Below are 16,771 nucleotides of genomic sequence, written 5' to 3' on the forward strand. Positions count from 1 at the left end.
ATATAAAGCCTAATGAAAAATTTATTACCGAGGGTAAATGATATTAAATAAAATTCAAATTGTTTATGACTTTCATCGTTTCAAAATCTTTTGAGTATATCATAAACTATAAATAATCCGTATATTGTATTTCGTATGGTTTCTCGCATCAGAAAACGGTCACTGCAAAATTTTTTTGCATCGTTTGCGTTTTCTCTGTGGTACAAAAGTACATTTTGCAATTAGTATTTTGAAAGTAACACACTGATTAGCGCGTAAAATTGTGATTTGTTGTATTCTCGCAATGTACGCCTGTGAGGCATAAACAGTCAAACATCTATGAACTCATAAACGGCTCGATTCGTTAATTCTTTACATAGAAGTCGTAGATGATTGTGGAATCTTAAGTCATAGGAAACAGATCAATTCTAATTGAGTATTCTCCTTATATTTGATTGTGATTGGTTTCCTACGACTTAAGATTCCACGATCATCTACGATTTCTATGTAGAGTACCCTTTATAGTGAATCAATTAAAGTAAGTAATACTGATTAGCGTGACATTCAAATAAATTTATGAAATTTAATCATATCGATTTAAAATCAAACCGTTTTGCATTATTAATCAAAAATGAACAATGGAGTGATAAAGGGCGATTGTTATGGCGTGTTAATTGGCGCGCACGTAATTAACCGCATTTTCTCGACCACATAATGGTATGGTTCAGTTCAATTCGGATTCGTGTCGAAGTTGGCTATGTCAATGGGGCTAATGTTTATATAATGCCTGCCATATTGATCACGCGGGCTCCTATTTTTTTATTAATATATGTATAATAATTTGTATGTAATATAGTTTATGCATAATTTATCACAAGCAAAACAATATTAAAATATTAAAATATCATTATGTAATATATGGTCTCGATGGAAAATAATGAATAAAATAAATATTTTTGTTTGTTCTCAAAGAGATATGATATAATCTTTGAATAATTATTGATGCGCAGGACCACAAGATGATACACTATGTTCGAAAGGGTTCGTCAGTGTGCACGATTGCAATTAAATGTGGTTTCCACTCGCATCTATGTGACTTGATGGACCTGAGGCTAAAGCATTTCAAGCAGAAATTAACACCGATGGAACAGCTGATGGTAGGAATTGTTGCGGTGGCGCGACGTTTTCGGTGAGTACATTTATTCAATTTATTCTATTATTTGTGGGGAGTCAGTATTGTTCGACGAAATTGCGATATTTCACAATTCAGAATTTAATCCGCTTTACAAAGCCGCAAAGCCTGTAAATCAAAATTAATGGAATGAATAAAATAAAAGCGTGTATTTAAATTTATATGAATAAATAAAGTGCGGATATAAAAGAATAGGTAATTCAGTCTTTAATATAGACAATGAAAGGACGTGACAAGTATAATTTTCTTTATTTCATTACCAACAGTATTCTTACATGCCGAAACAATGTATAGTATCTATATCGTAATATATAATATTTATGTAATCGTTAATAATTATAGCATTAAAGAGTCTGTAGTAGGCGAGTTTTGTAGATGTGTGAATATAATTTTTGCTCGATAATTCGAATTCGTTTCTGGTGCATCACTTACTGCGGTGCTATATGATTACCATAGTATTAATAAATTTATGTCGAAAGTTTCGATGGAGCGAATTTTAATGATTACTTTGACCAATTATCTCTTTAATTGCAACAAATATTCCACGTAATGTATTAACCACCAATCACACGTGATATAAAATGATTTTATCCGTTCGATTTTCTGTTGCGATTAAATGAAATATACGCACGCGAAATATTTTGATATCAAGAGAGAGAAATCAGTTTAATTAAATATATTAAATGTTTTTTTATATGTTCATATACTATCTAGTACAGTATATTTTATTATCATACTTTTTAAATTAATTACTTTTAATCACACATTTTATTTAATTTCTGATTTCGCGAAAGAACATCAAGTAAGCAGGATGTAGATTGTCTACATATTCGTGTGATTAGTGATCGACTCTATTGCGTAGTAATGTCGAGATTGTCGTCTCGCCGGAAACGAATTCGGATTTATCGATTTTCTTCAAGTCTCCTTCGACCGCGTATTCTTTGTGCCTTAAGTTCCTTCTACTTCGAGGCATAGCGACTACCGATACTACGACAAGAAAACAATTCCTTTTGCCATCACGGGGGACCCGATTAGTTCGGAGAGTCCCCGATTAATAACGTTTCGGACAGCGCGGAACGGCGCCAAGTTTTTCGACGTCATTCTTTCTACGGATCTCGTTCCTCTGAACCTCTTCTGGAACTACTCCCAAACAATTCCTTATGGACGCTTTACTCCCGAACATCTCGTTTCTTTGGCGTGCTCGTGGCACAAGCGTTCAATCGACATATATAACATATATGTGTCAAAATTCGTGATTTTTATTAAAGTTAATGGTGACAAAGATGTCAAATGAGAGTATGAAAAATAGAGGAATAGCGTTTTCTTTCCAAATAATTGGACGCTAATCGTCGCCGTGATTAGTCTCGGCGAGGGTGGAAAATCGAACACGGAATAGATTTCCTACGATTCCGCGGAAGTTTGTCAGAAAGTTTGGTCGGAATTAGACGGCGGCGTTGGTTTAGGCGAGCGTGACACTACAGAAAAAATCACAGGGAAGAACGTTCGATCGAGAAAGATCGGCGAGTCACGTCGTTTAACGCGATGGTACCGTCGCAGCGTGCGATTCGCGCGCGATTTCCGCGCTGTCCGCTTTGCGTGCGCGGTTAGTAGTGTTTACTACTTCCTCAGCAATGATATGCATAGAAGAGCGAGGCGGGAAGCCAGAGCAAGCTGGATCCGTAAAGTCGCGTCGCCGCATCGACCCCGTTTCTACCGGGCCGTTTGCGCTTCGATTTCGACTTGGCGCGTCGTTGACGGGAATAGATCGCATTGGTGGCGTTGGTGGGCGACTCGATATTGCAGTAGCTCAGGTCGCAGCAACTTATGCAAATCTGAAACGAAATAACCGAATTTATTTCACCCGGTTCTGTCGGTATTTCTCTCTTGTGTTTCTATATTATTTTTTTTGCATTTTCGTTTCTCTGTTTTCTTTTGTCTTTAGTCTCGTTTAAATTGTTCGAGAAACCTCCCTCCGGGTACATAACAAAATTCGCTATTTCGCACCTGCTGCGTATCCATAGGAATACAACCGACCGATGCTGGCCCGCATTCCTCGTTGCTGGCGCAACTCTTGCTTACCTGAAACGGAAGGAAGTAAAGGTAACGAGTGAATGAGCATCATCATAAAGGTTCTACAGATGTTGAACTTTTCCGATCTAGTGACTGGAAGCAATAACTGATCCAATCTGCATCACAATGAAATCGTGAATAATGTAAATATTTCCAAAAAAAAAGAACAATGAGTGATATTAGATTGATTTTTAACAAAAGGAAATCTCTTTCCGATTTTGATGAACTTTTAATATTGTATGTTGTAGTCTAGATCGAAATAAAACTGTAATAAACACATCTTTTTTCACATGCCCATATGCATTTTTGGGAGATACTTTTTTGAACAAAAAAAATAGTTATTTTCTTATGAAATATATCGTCAAAATTATGAAAAATAAAACAATTTTTTGTAATAAAAATTTGATGATTTTAAAAGTATTTTATAATAATGATAACATTTTTTACAAACAATTTTTTATTAAAAATAGTTTTACCATTATATAAACTCTTGAATGTTATATAAATACTATTGAAATTATTGAACTTTTATTAAAAAATTTTTTTCTATTTCACAGTTTTGGTGATATTCGTTTCAAAAGAAACTAATCGATTAGCATCCCTTAAAAATGCACATAGACAAAAAATATGTGCTTTTTATTTTGGTCTAGACAACAACGTTAAAGTTCATCAACAACAACATTAAAGTTCATCAAAATCAGAGAGAAATATTTCCCTGTGTTTTATCGTAAGGAAAATGCCTTATTTGATCCGAGATAGATCTTAGTGCTTAATAACATTTGTGTATATATAGTGACTTTGTGTATATATATATATATCTCCATTTCTGTAGATTGCACGCGGAGATTTAATTTTCAGTCTTGAAACGCAATTCTAAACTGAGATATAATAATATTACAAATTAAATTGACAGCAATGCAATGATATTGATAGTAATAAGCATCTTAAAGTAGCATCATAAAAAATTACAGAATTAGATATGTATATAAATTCACAACAAACATTAAGCATTTATATAATATAGCTTGAAATAATGCATTTGTTTTATTTTCAAAACAGTTATTTAACAAAATAGAAAAGATGGTATAGAGCAAAAATTTTTTCATATTTTTAATATTCTCTCATAGTATTAAATTTCAAATTGGAAAGTTGGGAATAACTTATTAAACTAGATAGTTATAGTTTTGTCGTCGATAGTACCCGACATTAGATTATCGCGCATTATTGTCGTCAAGCGTCGGAGCGTGGAAAGTTCCATCAAAGTTCATCCGTTGGTACATCGACTGGACTCTAGGAGCGCTTAAGCTCAAGAGAACGATCCATCTCGACGTCCAAGCTCGAATCCGTTCTCGTAACTTCATTCATTAATAGCCCGAAAATCGATTATCTTCCTAATGTAAGTCAATTAGCCACATACGATAACCTTTAATTGATTTTATTTGACCGTACATGTACTACAGTTGGGCGGTAATGAAATTTACTTCGATCGAAAGTCGATTTGTTATTGTTGGTTCATGTTTTTTCCCCAATGTTTCCCCAATGTTGTAGCCTCGTTTCGTTTCGATAACGCGATTACTTCCGACAATGTTCACAGTTGATACTTTTTGATATTCGTTAAGATTGTGGATATAAAAATAAGAAAATATATTAAAAATATTTTTATATGACTCATTAAAATTTATAAGCATTTCTAAGTTAAAAAAAGCTATACATAAAAAGAAATTTTTTTACATTGCATATTTCATTTAAAATATTTTTTATGTATTTTATATTTTGTATCCCTGCGATATTCAGTTTTGAAGTGAGATATGTCAAGTTAAGGGCGAAAGGTTCTAGTCGCTTGGCTCACGATAAAAAGAATATACACATACATATAAAAAATATATAGATATTTTTTACACTTATGTATGTGCGTTTGCATGTGTGTGTGTGTGTGTGTGTGTGTGTGTGTGTGTGTGCGTGTGTGTGTGTGTCGTGTGTGTAGTGTGTGCGTGTGTGTGTGTGTGTGTGCGCGCGCGCGTGTGTATGTGTGTGTGTGTGTGTGTGTGTGTGTGTGTGTGTGTGTGTGTGTGTGTGTGTGTGTGTGTGTGTGTGTGTGTGTGTGTGTGTGTGTGTGTGTGTGTGTGTGTATGCTTATACATACGCATCCGCATACATACGGTCGTTCGCAAGGTGGCCAATCGGTTCAAGTGCCAAGAAATTGCGGACCGAGTATTTTATCGCTTCAAAGGCACGTAAATCTCTGGTAACAATGCGGGAGTGAAGAAGCGAAATAACGAAGGGTTGAGGTCGAACCGAGTTCGAGTTAATACACATTCTTAGATATTGTGTTCTTAAGCTTTTCAATTTTTCATAAAACTTAGAAAAGTAAAATAAAATCAGTTAAATTATTAAGTTAATACTAAATTTAGTACTAAACTAAAAAATTAATCAGAAAGAAGAATATTTAGCCTGATTTTGAAAATAATGTTCTTGTAGAATTTAGAATATATGTACGATTGTGCCTATAGTACAGAATGTTTAAAAAAACCATTCAACATTTCTGATTTTCTAGGGCTTTAGTTATTGATTGTATAATTCAATTCTGCACGAAAAATATTAACATCATTTTTGTGATTAAATCTTGTTGTTATTTTCCTGGCGAAAATAAATAGAATGTAAGGTGAGAATAATAGAAGCGTAAATGAAATTTTCAGGCAAAAATTAAGACAACAAAATGTAAAAGAGGTGTTTACACTTTTATGTTTTCTTATCTCAATTTTCTTCTGGTTTTGTCTTTTATTACTTTTCCCTTACACTCGACTTTTTCGATTTTTATTTTCGACGAGTGTATTACACTGGTTGTGCTGTATAACTACCATTTTAGCATTTTGCAACATATCGCATACTTTTTTTAAATCACTCCATTTAGATTTTCGACGGGGTATAATATAAAATGATAATGTAAAAACTCTGATTGCCGGGCAACGAGCAAAGTGATGTATTTTTCGCCGTGTATAAAATTTAATTATGGATGCGGTCATAATGAGGGGTTTTGTCTCTCTTGCGAGGCAAGGCGTAGGATCTTCTTTCGAGGATGAAAAAAGAGGAAAAAAAGGAGTCTTGTTATCTTGATGGGAGGCCAATAAACGGATGGCAGCATCCCATGCAACACAATAAGCTGACAGCGGCTCTCGCGACTCAAAGACCCCGGTCATTTCGTACGGACTTTAATAAGAGACCTTTTCGATTTATTCGATGTTGCTTGTGCTATGTACAATTGTAAAAATATTTTCCGCTTAGATCATGATTCAAACGTTACTGAACAATAAACCGTTATAGTTCAAACTCGTGTGATGCTCATCTCACGCAACATCTTAATTCACATTGTTCTATGTTTTGCTTGGAGTTTCGCTTTTCATATTAAGAATTTTATATTAACAATTTTTAGGATTCTTTTTAAATTGACTATTTTAGATTTTTGTTTGCATTTTTATAAATAAAATGTTTAATATTATTTCACAAAAATGGATCGCATATATTAAGTAATTTTAAAAATCAGGAAACGTAAAATGAATAATTGAGATGAAGAAGAGATATTTCCCATTGACAGAAAATTTAAAAAAATTAATAATATTTTGTTTAAATTTCTTCGGAGTTTAAATTTCTTCTTTATTATTCTAAAAGATTTAAAAGAATTTTTTACATATTTTTTAATTAAAGACGAAAACTTTATATGATTATGTGTCCGAATTTAGTTTCAAACACACGAGGTGTTAAAGGAAAATTTCATGTTGAAGAAAAATTTTGTTTTTTCAAAAATTCGAAAAACTGCTTAGATTATTTTATAACTTGTATGTTTTAAGTTTCAAAATAATTCGAATGGTTTTCGAAAATTTTGGAAAAATGCAATTTTTTTTGCAACTTTTTGACATCCTGTTTTTTTTAAAGCAAACTATTTTCGCCTTGAATTAATATAAGGAATCATCCCTTAAAATTTTTAAGATCATTCTGTATAATAAGAACAATGTTATGTAAACTATAAAGTATTCAATCTATCCATGCCATAACATATAAATAATGTTTTCTCTTACATGTACGCTACTCGCGAATCAAATTGAACCAAATCGATATGAAAGTAAATTTAACATGATATGGACTCTTACACTTTCTTATGCAATAAACATCTTAACGGTTGTAATGTAATGCGTTATGCATGCGTTCTGCGTACATATATAAAGAAAAATGCACATGCGTTACCTACTTATCTATTTGTTTGAAGAGAGACATGTTAACCAATCATTACTTCATCATTAGATTTGCCCTTGAATATCCGAACGAGATAATTATTCCTGTCGTGAATGATAAATGGCATACTTAACCTCCGGGATACCTTAGAGAAAGTGCTGATGCTGATAACGAAGACAGTATTTGAAATTAATCGAAGTAGGCGATTACTTCTTCGTATCATTGCATATAATCGTCAAATCTAATTAGAATTATTTATCTGATCTTTCGGAGACTTGAAAATTTTCCTATTCTTGATATAATGGAAACTTAAAGTCATCTGACGTTGATTTTCTCTTTAAAAATTTTTGGATCTATATTTTTACTGGAAATTATTGTAAAGTAATTGAAATAAATTTTATTTTAAAGTAATTAAAATAAATTAATTAGAGAAGAAAATAAAAATTTAAAAATAATCTGATTACTTTAATTTATAGTAAGGAGATTAATTTGCTCGCGAGAGCAGCTTAAATAATTAAAATATTTTCTAATTTATTCATAATATAGAAACTTAATAAAGTCAACTGATATTGAATTCTCTTTTGGAAAGTTTTGGATTACGTTTGATTTATATTTTTATTAGAAAATAGGCTTTACTAGAAAATTACTTTATTTTAAAGTAGAAATATTATATATTACAAGATTTACTTTTCCAAAGAGAATTCAACGTCAATAACATAATTAGAATATTTTCCAATAAAAATATAAGATTAAATGTAATCCAAGACATTCCTAAAAAGATTTTAATGTCACCTGATTTTAAGATTTCCATTATACTGATATTAATTTGACTGAATTAAAAAATATTTTAATTACTTTAGCTGTTCTCAAGTAAATAAAATAAAATAAATATACATATAAAGTTTTAAGTATACGCAATACTCTGAAATCGTTCAACATAAATGAGTGAAGAAGGCCATATTCGGCCAAGGCAGATCTTGGGAGCTAATAATATCTTTATATGATTTTTTACACTTTGCAATACTCTGAAATCGATATCTACAGAACACAAAATTGCCTTCGTTCTCGCCGTCAGTCGGCTTCGCATTTATCATGTCGTGTCGTAAGATCGTCGTAAGATAGTAACCACGCGATGGTGCATAATGACCGCGAATTACGGCGATTGAAATTAGAAGCCGTTTCCCAAGGCGATTCTCAATCGACGAGAGCACTTATTCGAAATCAGCGCGAAACGGGAGCGCAATCCCACGATGGAGGATGACGCGGCTGCCCTGAGGAGCCTCGACGGCACCCCGCATCGCGAATGATGCAAAGTGAACTCTGATCGATTTTTGCATCGATAATGCAAATGGAATATAGCCATGGAAACTCGGGACACTCGCGGATTGTATATCCACGCACTGTCATTAGCTTAATCGAATCATCGTTCGCGTAACCGCGACTTTCTCACGCTCGTTATATGCTATGTGTCTGCGTACGTACATTCGCATATTATATATTACGTGTATATATGTTATAGGTGGTCCAGGTGCCGCACGCGAATAAATCGCTTACTTAGCGGAGGTGTGTTACGTTAAGCGAATCGCGATACGCTTCGATACGGATCGATGCGGGCGTTCCATTCACGATTGTGCGAAAATTCCCCCTTGTCTTGCTGCGTACCTTATTATTTAATTCTCGCTGTTTACTCTTTCTCCCACGCATTTACGATTTCTATTTCATCGATCGTGCTTCTCTCCGATCATTATTGAATTATGCAACGACGAATGAAATGTGTTTTGGGAACTTTCTAAAGCATTTCTTCCTCCCCCTTTTTAGCTTTTAATTTTTTTATTAAACTCATTCTTAATCATCTCTTTGAGAAATCTTTATATAATCTTTATAATTATTTATAGAATTGACCACTTCTTAGATATTGTACAATTTTAATTATTTCAATGAAAAAAAAAGAATTCTGCAGCTGAATTTAATGTATTTTAGCACATAATAGATAAATTATAGATACTTTATAAAATTAATCTATTGGTCATATTTTTTTCTTTTTAATATTTTAGATTTTTTTCCCTTTCTAGCTTTTAATTCTTACATTAAGTCTAATCTTAATTATCTCTTTAAGAGATCTTTGCTTTAATGAAAGAAGTTGAGTTCTGCAACTGATTTCAATATAATTAACATAGTAGATAAATTACATAAATATTTTAAAATTACTCTATTGATAATTCTTTTCTTCTCCAATGATTTAGAACATGTTATGCCATACTTTACGTGATGTTATATTTATACAAACTTATCGTGCTTTTATTATACTCTTTTTCTCTGCATTCTCGCCTCGAGAGCGGAACGCTTTTCCGTCATCCCGCAGATCGTTCGCCATTACGAGAAGCGTCCGATAAGCGAACAGCGAAAGTCATTCTCTCGAATGGTTCTCGAGGAATGGTACTCTCGCTCTCGGCGACCCAGAGCCCCGATGCGGCAATTCATACTTTCGAAGTGGAGTGAGTCGTGCAAAACTTGTCGCGTGAATCGCGTCCGTTGCATTCGAAACAGGCAGTTGCATCGCGCAGTGGCATGCAGAAACTTGTTAAAGCTAAATCGCTGTAAAACCTTGATCTCTATTTCTCTCTCTTTTCCTCGCTCTTTATTATCCCTATCATTTCGATCTCGGCCACTCTTTCACATATTTTCGTCTTCGTTGGTGAACGGATCGGCTAATCCTTCTCTCTCTTTCAATTGGCAAGTGGAGCATTTATAAAATAAATGGCGGCAAATCCTGCCTGCTCTGGATGCTATTGAGCTTTAGGAGTCGTCGTAAATCTTTTAACTACCCTCTTTCTAGCATCATCTTCGCGCGCTATCGATCTACGATAAAATCCGCTTCCATCTACCAATCGTTCCTACGAGCAGTCTAAGTGCAGCATTAACGAAGGCGCGCAGGAATGCACTTGCTCATACCGTAATATTTATGTTCTAAGATAAGGATTAAGTTATAGAAATAAATTGAGCTTCTCCGGAAGACTAATTTTAATCTTTAATTATTACGCTGCAAAATGAAAGTCAAAATGAAAGTAATTTCGTACAGTTCTATTTAGTAATTTTATTTTATTATTACGAAAGATGGGAGTCATTTATATTTTTCTACTTTTAATCTCATTTTTATTAATAATTTTTGAATAATTATCGAGTATTTTGAGTTGAAAATAGAAACTTATCGCTTTGATATTTGAGAGTTCTTTGTCTTAAGAATATATGTATCACCATCTCAAAATATTATCAAAAATATATAAATTTCATAGATTGTTTTATTTGTTTAAAAATTTGTGCACAATTCTCTTATTATTTTAAAAGTTATTTTTATTTAATTTTAAAAATATTTAATTTTTTGTTTACCTTGATTCTTATATAAATTCATGTATGAATTGAATGTCGGTTTATCTGTTTAATATGTAGTAGCGTTTTTCTTTAATCAGCATCATCGTTTTCATAAAATTATAAAACGTAATTCCATAAATCTGCGGGCGTTTCTTAGGAGAGTTTTTATTGATTTTTATCAGAACGAGAGATGAATCATAAAAGCCTCTTGATATCGAGGCCATTCGCTTAATTAGATCACCATATTACAAATTGTATGTATGTGTGCATGTCTTCATCACATTGCACTTACGATTATCACATTTTTAGATTACGTACGTCGCCACTTTGTCGGTGTTCGACGTACTTCTCGACGCGAATCCTTGTACCAGGGTGGGTCTTCTCACAATTGCTTGCGAAACGAGCCTATCCGGCGTTTACATAAGCCTCCCTGATGCACGATCAATTTCTGATCGATCGATCAATCGTTTTTCAGCGAACTAGCAAGCGATCGATCAATCAACGACGCGGCGGCTGGGCGTTCTCGAAATCGCGGGGACTATTATCATACCGCGGCGGTCACTCTGATGTAATTATAATCCGTAGAGCAGCGGCCATTGTCGATCGTTCTGCAAGGAGCCGTCTGGTATTTTAATTATCAATCAGGCTAATTCGGTAAACGTGAATGCACGCGAATCAGCAGGGAGTCGCCCGAGTCATAATTAAATTCGGACACTTTTTTGATCGATACGATATTGAAGGATCTCTGGTAAAAATTTTTTTCGGAATTTTTCGTTCAAAATTTTTCGCATTTTTTATATAATACTAAAAAATTCTTTGTGAAAAGTGTTTCAATAAAAATTCTGAAAACAATTTTTACCAGGGAAAGCCTGGAAAGGAACATTCGCAAGAATCTACAGCATATCTACAGCGTATCTACAGCTTTGTGTGTGTTATAAAACAATAACGATGTGCGAACTTTACGATCCGATAGCGGAATCTTAATTCGCCTATCGGCGAATCGTAACAGCCGCCCACGCATCGTCTCGCGACGAAAGGGAGGTTGGAGTGATTCGCGTGCATCAGATGATGCATTGAAACATCCAACGATATCGCCCGGCGGGCTCGCACACACCCGACCTCGAAAAGGCTGATATGTCGAGGCGTGTATCGCCATGTTATTTATAAAGCACGCGCACTGTACGAGAATATACGCGAATCGACGCGGATTTTTCCACGAGTATGAAAACATAATTGCAGGTTACGTCCGAAGTGAAAAGAGCCGGGAGAAGGTACTGCACATTGATAAGCGAATGGTGACGCTTGATAAACGACGCTCGAATTCCTCGCAGCACAAGATATTGCATAATTTTTATATCGTCTATCGACATACAGGGTGTTTCAGACTTGCTGCACTTTCTTTCATTTAAAGGCTCTTCGGATAATTTGAGATATTCTGAACAAAAGCTTGGTAATGGCTTACCAAATGCATTTTATTTGGCATATTAGTTTAATTAATAAATATTAAAACATAATGACAATAATCAACCGTTTCGTAATAATAATTAGAAAAGTAAAATTAATGTTTAGTTAATTTTGATTAACCAAATGTTTAATTAAAATTATTTTAATTTTAATAAACTTTGCTTGTTTTATTGAAACAAAGTTTTTTTAATAATTATTATTTTGGTCATTACTAGATCCTTTTTTAATGTAATACTTTATGCATTTCTTGTTAAAATTTAATTAAAATGCGATTTATTTTGGGAAATTAAGTAAAAACTTTGTACTTTTTTCTTCAAATTTTTTTTAATTCATAAATACATAAACATCTTAATTTTTCGTTTAATATTTATAGTTTATAGTTTAATAGGACAAGTTATACACTTTAAAGAGAAACTTGCTTCGGATTGGTCGAGAAGAGTCTATAGACTTGAATATAAACAAAGGGTAGTTTGGAGAACATAAGAAGGCCTGTATAGGGGAGGAGTGCAATCTTCGAAGGACAATCGTGGCCCGCGGCGTAACGAGTGTGATACCGAAAAATGTTTATCGCCGAATATTCTGTATCTCGATTATTTATTGACGCATACGCGGGGAGAGATCCGTAAATCTGCGGGGATTTTTACTGGGCTTATAATTATGGGATACTTCGAGCCGGAGAAAAGGCGCGGCGATTGTGCATGCTGTTCGCCATATATATTGATAGAGACTCCTCGGCAAGTGCATAAAACAAATGATGCTCGAATCTTTATGACCAAAAGGCAACCCGCATATTTCTCAGTTCTTAACCGGCCATGACAAATGCATCCGCTTCGGTTATTCATTTCGATATAAATGATATAAACATATCGTTAGAAATATCATAATGTTATTTTCACGAATTGTCTGTAAAAAACAATTTTTGAACGAACGTTTTCGTCGAGGAAAATTAAATAAAAATGTTAAAATATTTTTTTGTGAAATTGAATGAATATTATTAACTTTACTTCAGTTGTGTTAAATCTAATAATTAAATAATTTAACTTTTATTTGCTGAATAAAATGCGAATAGAAACATGGATCTACACATTTACGGAATAACAGCATACAATTTGATTGATAGGCAATTTCCATGTTAATCGTATATTTCCTTGTTAATTTGCTATATACGCTTGTTTTCTGAAACTTTGATAGAACGTATGATTAGAGAGTAAAGTATAGGGTTGTAGCAGGTACTTGCAATGGCTTTCCAAATAATACATGTACTATGAATAAACGTGTGAAAGAATTTGTTTCGGAAACGATAATTGAGTATGTTAGGTTTTTTAATGTGAGAAAGTGAGCGTCTCTCGCTCTCAAAAGCAAAGTGCAAACTGGATAGAATTTCTAGAATCAATTACTCTTGGTAATTTCGGACGAGAAATGAGAGTGAAAATGCATCGCCGAGAGTACATCATCGTGTCCGCACATCTGATACATCAGAGGCCACGTAGTGGCCTTGAACCGCCTACCTGCTTGGGCATGGCGTTACGCTCGAATTATCTGATCGTAATAACGGGACGAGTATGCCAATCGACAGTGGACTTTAATTGCGACGAATTGTAGACTCTACTGCGTCGTCGCTCGCGAATTTAACAGCGATCGTCTCGTCAATCCCGAGCAATCACAGAGCGACCCCGCTGATCTCGCACCGTAATCGCTGCAATTATGTTAAAGAGAAAAGCTAGAAATGAGCTGTCATCTTTCTGCAGATTAGATGTTTCTTAGTAGAATCCGATTACATTTTATTGAACGTTGATATATCTCGAATTAATCTATTAATTTATCCAGAACTCTTATCAGAACTCCGATTTTGAAGCGTGGGAGCCAACTTTACACACCCATCTATTAATTATTATTATTCATTTGTATTGCGTGAGGTTTTAGTTAAAAATTTTCGATTAAATCAATTAGAAAATTACAAATATTATCTTTTGATATTCGTAAATATTAATTAAATATTTATTTCATAAAGAGAAATATTTTGTATGAATCACTATCCTTTTATTAAAAACTAATTCTTTTGAACAAATTTTCTGATTATATGTTAATGTAATTAATGTTTTTTTCATTAACGTTCCAGAGCTGACGTCAAAATTTGTAACATAGTTATTCACACTAGATTTATAAAATCATTTAATATAATATATATATATATATTGATTAAGAGGCACTAATTAATTTCAAGGAAATAGTATAATTTGTATAAAAAAGAATGAATTAATTATAAATTGATTTTAATAAGAATAATCCAAATTTGCAGATGTAACATAAATCAATTTGTTTGATATTTTTATATAAAATAGCAATTGTTACAGTAATAAATACAAAAATTAAGAGTTAATAGTAATTGTCTACTGTAACATTACTTCATAGAGAAAGCTAAATTTTTACTCATCAGAATCTTTAGTATTCAAACAATTATTGCATAATATTTAATAGATCTACCAACTCTGGAGGATTAATATTTTTATTAAACTATATTTTATTAAACTTATATCGGTTTTATTTTATTGATTAATTTAAAATGAGCATATTTTCACATTTTCAATATTAATTCCGAGATATCATTGAAATATACAGTAGAAAGCAAAATTTTTGCACATTGCTTGTCTTTTGTTTCGATCTCTCACATAAGATTTCACCGCAAAAAGGATCCAACGAATGCAAGAAATGTTTCTGCGTATGATCTTCGCGAATGCTCTCACCGCAAATTCCCATGTAACTGCTAAGCTGTCCATTCGACTTCTATTATCGAGGTATCAATCGCCCACAGCCATTTTCGCTCGTTTTCTTATTGCGCGCGTGCCCTATGCACTCGCCGAGCAAGTCGATACTTTAATAAGATTCGTGCCCGAGTTGATAGAACGTCGATCAAAAATTATTTCCCAAGAATAACTGTCATGAATAATTACGATATATCTAATATCTAATTTATCACAACTCTTGTCGCTACTATAATTTATATTTCTTCATTTCTTTAAGTTCCCATTACTTGTCCCGTTTCGTAAATTTTATTCGAAGTCTGAGAATAATAATTCTCGAATGGATTTTACTTTGGTATGCCATAAATTCTCTGCTTGATCAACAAATGTTAAAAATTATAATATTGTCATAATTTGTTTTTTAACGAGTTTCTTATTGAATGTGAAATTTTTATTTCTATCCTTCATCTATATTTTGCGCACATTGTGCAATTTTGTTTGGGCGATTTTGAGGGCGCCAAGGAATGTGCGATATTTATATGCGGCATAAGAGAGCATGATTTACAGCGACTATCGAAATTCGCCTCTAATCCTTTTACTTACCTTTCGTTTTTCTCACAGGCAAGCCCGCTTTAACGTCCGCCTTTGGTTACGGTTCGCGCGATACGTTTCCATAAAGTATACGCCAAGTCGGGAGTTGGAATTGCCTAAGCCTTGACTCGGATAATTAACACGATATTAAGAGTTATCTTCGTAGATTCATCCACTTGGATATCCCTCTCCCGCCCTCTCAATCTTTTATGAGCTCCAACCGATATTCACCTAGCGTGAGTTATGACCTTCTCTCACGCCAAGTCGTGTTCCTCTCGTTTGCGCGAAAATGCGAACGTCTCAGGCATCCGTACTGCCGTTTAAGTAGGTGCATGACTTTACCATTCACGCGTTCCATTCTCGTTTCATGATATATAACGAGAATAACTGATCAAATGACAATGTTAATTATAATTAATTACAGATTACTGACTGCAGGAATGTATATAATATTTCTCCGGTTTTTTACATCGTTTTTATCTGCCAAAGCATTTTTCTTGATTTTTATGTATTTTACCCACGTGAAATGAACAGATATAAATAACATGATTCTTGATTTATAAAACGTTATTTATAAGCAATATGCATAACAAAAAATATACAGAATGTCCAAAATTCCCACATTCGGAGTACAAGATTCTTTCCTTTAGCAAAATTACGTCCGATAAATAATTTTTGCGCTTATTTGTTAATTTTTGCTTTCCTGCAAAAACTATTTATCGAACGTAATTTTTCAAAAGGAAAAAGTTGTTTGCTTTAACATAAAGTATCACGTCCTGTACTCCGAATGTGCGAATTTTGGGATCTAGTATGTAGTAAGAGATAAATGAAATATATGTGGTAACCAGTTTTTAAATAAATAAATAATCGGACAAACACGAGGCTCAAAGATCATGAAAAATCGTCGGAATAATATAGGTATATTTAGAGAATTAATATATTTTGAGCCGAATGTGCGGATTGAATTGGTTCGCTCGATATATCAGGATAATTCTGGCAGTGTAAATTTAGTTAGCTAGACGTTCATTGATATAGTGAATGCGTTATCCTAATCTCTCGGCTCACGATCATCGATATCGTAAATCGTGCGTGGGTCGGATCCCATTTTTGGTGATCATTCCCTCGCGAGCGAGAGGAG

General features: G+C 33.6%; 1 protein-coding gene across 1 annotated transcript; it reads right to left on the minus strand.

Annotated features, from left to right (window-relative positions):
* Positions 1-2,796: 2,796 nt before the first annotated feature.
* On the minus strand, positions 2,797-13,821 carry LOC105624492. The gene is made up of 3 exons (XM_012205850.1): positions 13,810-13,821; positions 3,176-3,250; positions 2,797-3,003 (listed from the first exon to the last, which is right to left on the minus strand). Exons 1-3 carry the CDS (start codon positions 13,819-13,821, stop codon positions 2,797-2,799), a joined length of 294 nt encoding a protein of 97 aa, XP_012061240.1.
* Between the last annotated feature and the right edge of the window lie 2,950 nt (positions 13,822-16,771).

Source organism: Atta cephalotes (assembly GCF_000143395.1).
Source record: "Atta cephalotes unplaced genomic scaffold scaffold00080, whole genome shotgun sequence".
Taxonomy (NCBI): Eukaryota; Metazoa; Arthropoda; class Insecta; order Hymenoptera; family Formicidae; genus Atta; species Atta cephalotes.

Bases quoted from the DNA above. Each gene is read 5' to 3' on its own strand.
- LOC105624492 (XM_012205850.1), bottom strand. The intron at 3,004-3,175 runs GTGCGAAATAGC...ATTTCGTTTCAG, and splicing joins TTCCTATGGATACGCAGCAG to ATTTGCATAAGTTGCTGCGA.